Source organism: Theobroma cacao, chromosome 8, assembly GCF_000208745.1.
Source record: "Theobroma cacao cultivar B97-61/B2 chromosome 8, Criollo_cocoa_genome_V2, whole genome shotgun sequence".
NCBI lineage: Eukaryota > Viridiplantae > Streptophyta > Magnoliopsida > Malvales > Malvaceae > Theobroma > Theobroma cacao.
Window position 1 is genome coordinate 5,914,298 of NC_030857.1, and position 9,619 is coordinate 5,923,916.

General features: G+C 34.8%; 1 protein-coding gene across 1 annotated transcript; it reads right to left on the reverse strand.

Annotated features, from left to right (window-relative positions):
• On the reverse strand, nucleotides 6,639-7,985 carry LOC108663007. Its single transcript, XM_018125484.1, has 2 exons — nucleotides 7,271-7,985; nucleotides 6,639-7,216 (listed from the first exon to the last, which is right to left on the reverse strand). Exons 1-2 carry the CDS (start codon nucleotides 7,983-7,985, stop codon nucleotides 6,639-6,641), a joined length of 1,293 nt encoding a protein of 430 aa, XP_017980973.1.

Below are 9,619 nucleotides of genomic sequence, written 5' to 3' on the forward strand. Positions count from 1 at the left end.
ATATATATATATATATATATATATATATATATATATATATATATATATATATATATTGAGCATTTAAGAAAGCTTAATACATTAAATTTATATTTAGCAAAGGAAGCCTATGAGCCAAGCTTGGGAAACTATGGGCTTTAGCCGCTCTTGCGCCAGAAAAAATATATAATTGGAGTTCAAATTTTAAGAAAAGTTACGTAACAAATAAAAGAAAAAAACAAGTACGCAATTGCTGAAATAAACGTCATAGATTATTTTTAATTATCTTGGAAGTATCATTAGGATAATTTAATTGGTTGAAATGTAAGTGGCATGTTTGTCGGCAGGATAGAATATTGAAAGTCCGCACAATTTGGAAATAGCCTCCAAACACTTTGGGTGGTAGTAGCATTTGATCATTTTATATATTTATTTTATTTGTTTTAACAGTTTGATGCTCCGCTGTCTAGTGGCCATGGGCAGCAATTTTAATTTGGCCTGTTACTTTCCCAACCCCTGTGGACTGTGGGCGTCTAATTAACAATGCAGAAGAAATTGTAAGTTGCATTTTCTTTACTTAATTTTATATATATATATATATATATAAAACAGGGTAGTAGCCATTCTTGTATTCTTCTAGTGTGTTAAAATACCCTAAAGACAATGTGATCTTTGGAAACAAATGGATTACTCTTATGGTGCTTTTGATTATAGATATATACACTATTGTTAACTTGAGAAGCTGTTAATTATGATTAAGATTTAGATAAACAGATTTTGCGCTGGCATTGGAAACCCCCTATTTCTCCGTTTTTCAGTGGTCAAGTCGCCTTTCTTAAGTCGCTCCCATTTGTGTATAGTATTTGAATGCAATAATAGTTTCTGACAAGTGGTATGTTCAGCTTTTGTGCAACTACATCACAATAGGGAGCCAAAGATTTCTAAGGGGAACAAATGGCTGTCTTAATGTTGATAACAAAGTCTAACCAATCGACATTGCTGGTTCCGAACACGAGATGGCTGTCAGAATTTATGTGGGCAACTTGCTTCTAACTCCCCAGTTGATATTTTTCTACGCCTTGAGAACGACTTTCTGATGTTAATATATTCAAACTAAACATCTTACACACAACTGCGCGTCTGGTTGGAACGATGGAAGAGTATCGAACGACAAAAAGCTTTCGAGCAAGATGTACAAATTAACCAATGGCCCGTTGAGAGAGATTTGCGTAGACAGAGTAATTAGATAAAGGATGATAATTTTCATATTTTGTGGTGGACAGCTCGAAAATGTGGATAAGGCAGAGAGGCGTTGGCAGGACCAGTACTGCCTCATTGTCATTGGCTTTCTGCATTTGTCAATCACATTCAAAGATCATAATCTTTTGACACCCAAAACCTTGAGGAAGCTCACTGAGGTACTTGGGACTGGAAAGACATGAAAGGACCTTAGCTCGTGCTCACAGGAGTTGGGACGCTGAAAATTTTTCAGATTTTTCAAGCTTCCTCCTTTTTCTTGCCTTGTTTTTCTCCACTTAATTGGTTTATGTTACAATACAGAAGTGAGCTTGATTTGTTACGGTGGATTGTCGTAACGTGCGGGTCCGGGAACCCGACCGCCAGACGCGGACGAAAATTAAAATGGTTAGGGAGTCGCCACCAATCTTTTTTTTCTTATCTAGGTATGATTGGTCACCTATTAATCCGATTCTAATCGACGAAGTCCTAAATTAATTTTAGGTCCGTCGAAAGAACAAGAACTGATCTACGTTTTTTAGAGACGGATTCGGGAGTACGGTTACAGACGGAGAAGGATTAGCACCTCCATAGCGCTCGTTCCACAAACGATACCATTTAATCTTAAGTTATCTTATTATAGTCTACTTTTAATTTAATCCCTACTTATTAATTAAACTTTTATTAAATTGACTGATTGAGTTTTTTTATTTGGTTTTACGTATGCACATGATGCAAGCGTAAAATGATGTCATGACTTGTTTATTTTAAATAATAGAGTCGGTAATCTTTTATTGAAAAATCATTCGAAGACCATCCCAACGCTTTGGTGAAGTCTCGAAATTTTCCTCACCTAGAAATATCCCCGGAAGAACTCGTCTCTACAAGCTCCTAGGGGAAATCCCATCATCAGGATTCCCGTGCCATTTGCAAAATAAATGTGGCGTGTTATGACAGGATAAAATGCTAATGTCTACATGCACGCGTTTATTGACTTAGGTGATTCATAATTCACCCAACTATGTATTTAAATATTTATCACCTTGTTTATATACTTAGTATTATTTTAATTATTATTATTATTTTTAGAGTTTCCTATTTAAATCTATATTCTTTAACTAGCATAGTGAATTAATATTCCATCTTATGTATTATTTTCCTTTTTTAATCAAATAAATAATTAATTAAATTAATGGTTAACTTAATTTTATTTAATGATATTTATTTGCTAATTAACTAACTACACTAACCTAGATTTAAATGTGATATTATGTAGATTTATTTTTCTCAATATATATTATTATTTTAGCAACGATTATTTGAGTTGATGGGTATTGAAATTTGGAGTTCGGATTTATCCCGACGCTTCGGTGAAAATCCGTCTCGAACTTCGCATTTAAAAAAAAATCCACTTAGAAGATGCAACTCTTTACCTATCTTAGGTGAAATTTTTCAAATAATCATTTCATTCATTTTTTTTATTTTTATTATTTTATTATTTTTATTTTTTTTATTTCTTCTCATTTACTTATCATTATTACTATATTTATTTAAAAAAAAAACAAACTAAATCTATTATGAATTTTCTTATGTTATATATATATATTTCTCTAAACTATGCATCTTTACTATTATTTTTTATTATTACTATCATTTTTATTTTTTAATATTAAATATAAGCATTCATATTATATATATATTTCTTTCCTAGAAAAAATAAATGCATTTTAATTACAGTGGGCTAAACCCAGGCAAAAAAAGAAGAGTTATACCTTATTGGGTTGCAATTGGCCCAATTCGGAGACCCACAAAAAGCCCGAGTCTGCTGCACTGGATCTGACTTCCTANATATATATATATTCTCTAAACTATGCATCTTTACTATTATTTTTATTATTACTATCATTTTTATTTTTTAATATTAAATATAAGCATTCATATTATATATATATTTCTTTCCTAGAAAAAATAAATGCATTTTAATTACAGTGGGCTAAACCCAGGCAAAAAAAGAAGAGTTATACCTTATTGGGTTGCAATTGGCCCAATTCGGAGACCCACAAAAAGCCCGAGTCTGCTGCACTGGATCTGACTTCCTAGGTCCACTAAACTGAGCCCAAAATGCACCGTTTGGAGTGTTTGCTTGGCAGCTTGTGCTCCTCCAAAATGGCGTTGTTTTGGAGACCTTAAACCTAAGTATTTAAGCTTTCTTTTTCTCTTCTCCTCTCATTTTTGGCCCTTTTTTCTCTCTCTAGTCGTCGGCCTCTCTGCCTTCTCTCTAAAATTTTTCCCCTCTCTCTCTTTCTCTTATGGCCGGCGCTTCCACTGTTTTCCTCACAGCCAACCAGTGAGACTTCAGCCTCCCTCTCTCCCTCGAAGCCTTCTTTCCTTCCGATAGACGGATCTGGCACTCCCTGCCTCGGTCGACGGTGACCCAACCGGGTCTACCTTTTCCCTTGTCGGTGGTCGGTATACCGACCTCGAAAAGCTTTGGCTTCCACTCTCCTTTAGCCGGCACTCCAAAGATCCAACCCTTCCCTCAAAGCTCACCAATCTCCTTCACTCAAACAAACCCGAATCCAAATCCTAGCCCTCTGCTCTCTCTCATTTTTTTTTGTGTATATGTTCTTGTGCTTTGTTTTTTGATTGTTGTTTTTTTATTTTTGCCTATGGCTAGGTAGCTTGTTGGTAGATTTAGGATTTTTTTTTTTGGATTTTGATCTCCCTTTTGGTTTTGCAGGTGGTGCCTTAAAAGCTGGGTTGTCCAAAAATTTGGACAACCCGGCAATGGGGTTCTGGCACCAAGGAGTTGGTGGCCAGAGCCCCATCATGCATGGTGGTTGGGGAAGGGATGGCCAGGCATACGCCCAGCCATTTCTTTCTCTCTTTTTATTTATTTATTTATTTTATATTTTTTATTATATATATTTTTTATTTTATTATTTTTTTTTGAGGTGTCTACAATTGTCCCTCTTTATACATTCTTGAGAATCAAGGATAATGCAAAGACGTAGACACCACATTTGACTTATCTCGAAGCTAGTTGATTTAATCAAATCGATCTAGAATCGACTTATCTCAAAATAAGTTCGATTTAAACAAAAATGAAATTTTTAGACTTGATCTAGGCTTGACCCATATTAGAACAAATTCGATTAAAATTTCTAGATTTAATTTTGGCTCGACCTATCTCACAACAGGTTCGATTTAAACAAAATTGAACTTCCTAAACTAAATTTAAGCTCGACCTATCTCATAACAGTTTCGATTTAAACAAAATTAAAATTTTTAGACTTAATCTAGGCTTGACCTATCTCACAACAGATTCGATTTAAAAATTGAAATTCCTAAACTTAATTTAGGCTCGACCTATCTCATAACAGGTTCGATTTTAACAAAATTAAAATTTTTAGACTTAATCTAGGCTCGACCTATCTCACAACATGTTTGATTTAAACAAAATTAAAATTCTTAAACTAAATTTAGGCTCGACCTATCTCATAACAGGTTCGATTTAAAAAAAATTAAAATTTTTAGACTTAATCTAGGCTCGACTTATCTCACAACAGGTTTGATTAAAACAAAATTAAAATTCCTAAACTAAATTTAGGCTCGACCTATCTCACAACAGGTTCGATTAAATTCTTTAATGCTAACTTAATTAGATTAACATGAAATGAAAAAACTCAAATCCTTCCATCAAAGTTTTACAATCCCAACACTTTAGGTCAAGTGAATTTCTACCTTCGAAGCTTGGGACATGAATTAATTTTGATTCTTGTCGGGTGCATGGCTAGACATGTATGCGTGATTGACATGATGAAATGTTTTCATGTTTATGATTCATTAAGGCTCCGAGACCCTTCTCTTGTTTCATCCGATTTTTCACTGTAACTCTCGATCTTCTTTGCCTGTTTTCTTTCCTTCTGGAGACTTCAGGTAACTCCAGATTTTTCTTAAGTACCCTCTCTTTTGACATTTGACTTTGCCTTAGGTTCGAGGCTCTGCCATTCCTTTTTTTCTCATCATTAAGTTTTTTGCTGAACAATGAGTGTAATTTCTTACTTAATTAGTTTATTTTTTTTACCAGTCATCATTCATTTCTATGACAATCACTATGTGAATCATGGGATGGTAAATAATGAAAGGGTTAAAATAAAGAGGCAAAGGAGAATTTCATATATGAGAAATCAAATAATTCAAGGCAAAGAGAATTTACAGAGCAAACATTAGATCTTTAAGTGATGAACACTCAGACCATTCAGAGAAAACAATCTGATATTCGATTTCAAGAATTGTCCTTGATTGATGCTTTGAGCAAATCTGTGGGTTGCAGACTCCCTAACTTCCCCTGTTTTGTGAAATTGTGGAGCTCCATTCATAATGTATTTCTACCTCAATCTTGTGTCCCATTTAGGCTGACATCTTTAAATTTCATTATAACTTCCTGCTTTTCGACCTCAAGCCTCCATTTTTGGGTTTTCAGCATGAGTCTCCTCCTTTAGGTACGAGCTGCCCTTTTTGGGTTTTCACCACGAACCCCTTCTGGTTTTTTTTTTTTAAGCATAGTACTTCTTTACCGCATCCGCATTTATCGGATTAGGCAAATCTTCCCCATCCATGTCAGCCAAAATTAAAGCTCTTCCTGAAAAAACCTTCTTTACCACATACGGTGCTTCCCAATTCGGCATCCATTTTCTCCGAAAATCAGTTTGATTAGGGAGTATTCTCTTGAAAACCAACTCTCCTTCTCGAAATTGCCTGGGATGAACTTTTTTCTCGTATGCTCTCATCATCCTTCGTTGGTACATCTGGCCATGACAAAGAGCTGCAAGCCTTTTCTCCTCAATCAGATTCAATTGTTCGTAACGGGAGCGGACCCACTCAGCATCTTCCAATTCTGTTTCCATCAACACTCTCAGTGATGAGATTTCTACTTCAACAGGTAGAACTGCTTTTGTACTATATACTAATAAATACGGAGTTGCCCCGGTGGAGGTAAGCACAGAAGTTCGATATGCATGCAAGGCAAAAGGAAGTTTTTCATGCCAGTCTTTATAAACTTCAGTCATCTTTTCGACAATATTTTTGATATTTTTATTGGCTGCCTCTACCGCTCCGTTCATCTTCGGACGGTAAGTTATCGAGTTATGATGTTTGATCTTGAATTTAGTGCAAACCTCCTTCACCATCGCACCATTCAAATTGCTTGCATTATCAGTGATGATCCTTTCCGGTAGCCCATACCGACATATGATCTCCTTTTGGATGAACTTGCACACCACCTTTTGTGTCACATTGGCATAGGAAGCTGCTTCTACCCATTTCGTGAAATAATCAATGGCCACCAATATGAATCGATGTCCATTAGAGGCTTTCGGCGTAATAAGCCCAATCACATCCATTCCCCACATTGAAAATGATCAATGTGCTATGAAAATGTGCAATGGGGCTGGTGGAGCATGGATTCTATCAGCGTAAACTTGACACTTGTGGCATTTTCGAGCAAAGTTTATGCAGTCTAATTCCAATGTCAACCAATAATAACCAGCTCTCATAATTTGTCTAGCCAACATATGTCCATTAGCATGAGCTCCACAAGTTCCTTCGTGGACTTCTTTCATTATTTTGTTGTCTTCCGTAATATCCACACATCTCAAGAGTACTTGATCTGGACTCCTTTTGTAGAGCACTTCTCCGCTAAGGAAGAAACCCATTGCTAATCTTCTAAGAGTTCGCTTGTCATTGTCCGTGACATTCTCAGGATATGCCTGGTGCTGGATGTATGGCATGATATCATGATACCACGGCTTACCATCAACCTCTTCCTCAACATTCAAGCAGTGTACAGAGACTTCACGGACTTCTAAATCAAAAGGGCGTACATCAGTCGCTTCTTTTATTTTGAACATCGCTGCGAGGGTGGCCAAAGCATCAGCAATCTGATTCTCTTCTCGAGGCAAATGGTTGAAGCTGATTTCTTTGAACTGTTTGCTTAATTCTATAACCAACTTTTTATATGGAACTAGTTTAGAATCTCTAGTTTCCTATTCACCTCTCATTTGACATATCACCAAAGCCGAATCTTCGTAAACATCTATCATGTCAGCCTTCATCTCGATTGCTGCTTGTAATCCCATTACCAACACTTCATACTCCGCCATATTATTAGTACAATTGAAATTTAATCTCGTTGTGGCTGGATAATACTTTCCATTTGGAGAAATCAACACTGCCCCAATTCCGTGCCCCAAAGTATTGGATGCTCCATTAAAATACATCTTCCATAGATTAAGTTCATTGGAATCATCATTTTCTATGTGCAAGACGACCATCAAATCTTCATCTGGAAAATCGAAACTTATAGATTCATAATCCTCATTAGCTCGATCTGCAAGGAAATCGGCGATGGCGCTCCCTTTGATTGATTTTTGGGATACATACACAATATCATACTCAGACAATAGCACTTGCCATCGAGCTATTCTTCCAAACAGGTAGGGTTTTTCAAAAATATACTTGATGGGATCTAATTTCGTCACAAACCATGTTGTGTGATACAACATATACTGTCGGAGCCTCTGGACAGTCCATGCTAGCGCACAACACATCTTTTCGATCGCAGAATATTTGGACTCATACTTCGTGAATTTCTTGCTCAAGTAATATACGGCCCGTTCTTTCTTCCCCGTTTCATCATGTTGTCTCAATACACATCCCATAGAATTCTTGTTCACAGTCAAATACAAAATAAGAGGTTTTCTAACCATCGGTGGCACCAACACCGGAGTAGTGTGTGAGAAGGAATATATTGACCTTGGACCAATAATTTCACATTCCCCTTATCCTAAATTTCCCGTAATTATTAAAAATAGTGAAGTAATAATAGCAAAATAACTGAATGCATTAAACAAAAATATGCAAAATTGATGCTAGGGAAAACAACAAATTATTTAAGGCTTAAGATAACTTATGATTAATTAATGGTTTGACTCTCGATGTCCCCAGTGGAGTAGCCATCTGTCGTAACATGCCGGTCCGGGAACCCGACCTCCAGACGCGGGCGAAAATTAAAATGGTTAGGGAGTTGCCATCAATCTTTTTTTTCTTATCTAGGTGTGATTGGTCACTTATTAATCCGATTCTAATCGACGAAGTCCTTAATTAATTTTAGGTCCGTCGAAAGAACGAGAACTGATCTACGTTGTTTAGAGACAGGTTCGGGAGTACGGTTACGCACGGAGAAGGGTTAGCACCTCCATAGCGCCCGTTCCACGAACGGTACCATTTAATCTTAAGTTATCTTATTATAGCCTACCTTTAATTTAATCACTACTTATTAATTAAATTTTTATTAAATTGACTGACTGAGTTTTTTTATTTGGTTTTACGTATGCACATGATGCAAGCATAAAATGATGTCATGACTTGTTTATTTTAAATAATTGAGTCGGTAATCTTTTATTGGAAAATCATTCGAAGACCATCCCAACGCTTTGGTGAAGTCTCGAAATTTTTCTCACATAGAGATATCCCCGGAAGAACTCGTCTCTACAAGCTCCTCAGGAAAATCCCATCATCGGAATTCTCGCGCCATTTACAAAATAAATGTAGCGTGCTATGACAGGATAAAATGCTGATGTCTACATGCACGCGTTTATTGACTTAGGTGATTCATAATTCACCCAACTATGTATTTAAATATTTATCACATTGTTTATATACTTAGTATTATTTAATTATTTATTATTATTTTTTAGAGTTTCCTATTTAAATCTATATTCTTTAACTAGCATAGTGAATTAATATTCCATCTTATGTATTATTTTCCTTTTTTAATCAAATAAATAATTAATTAAATTAATGGTTAACTTAATTTTATTTAATGATATTTATTTGCTAATTAACTAACTACACTAACCTAGATTTAAATGTGATATTATGTAGATTTATTTTTCTCAATATATATTATTATTTTAGCAACGATTATTTGAGTTGATGGGTATTGAAATTTGGAGTTCGGATTTATCCCGACGCTTCGGTGAAAATCCGTCTCGAACTTCGCATTAAAAAAAAAATCCACTTAGAAGATGCAACTCTTTACCTATCTTAGGTGAAATTTTTCAAATAATCATTTCATTCATTTTTTTTATTTTTATTATTTTATTATTTTTATTTTTTTTATTTCTTCTCATTTACTTATCATTATTACTATATTTATTTAAAAAAAAAACAAACTAAATCTATTATGAATTTTCTTATGTTATATATATATATTTCTCTAAACTATGCATCTTTACTATTATTTTTTATTATTACTATCATTTTTATTTTTTAATATTAAATATAAGCATTCATATTATATATATATTTCTTTCCTAGAAAAAATAAATGCATTTTAATT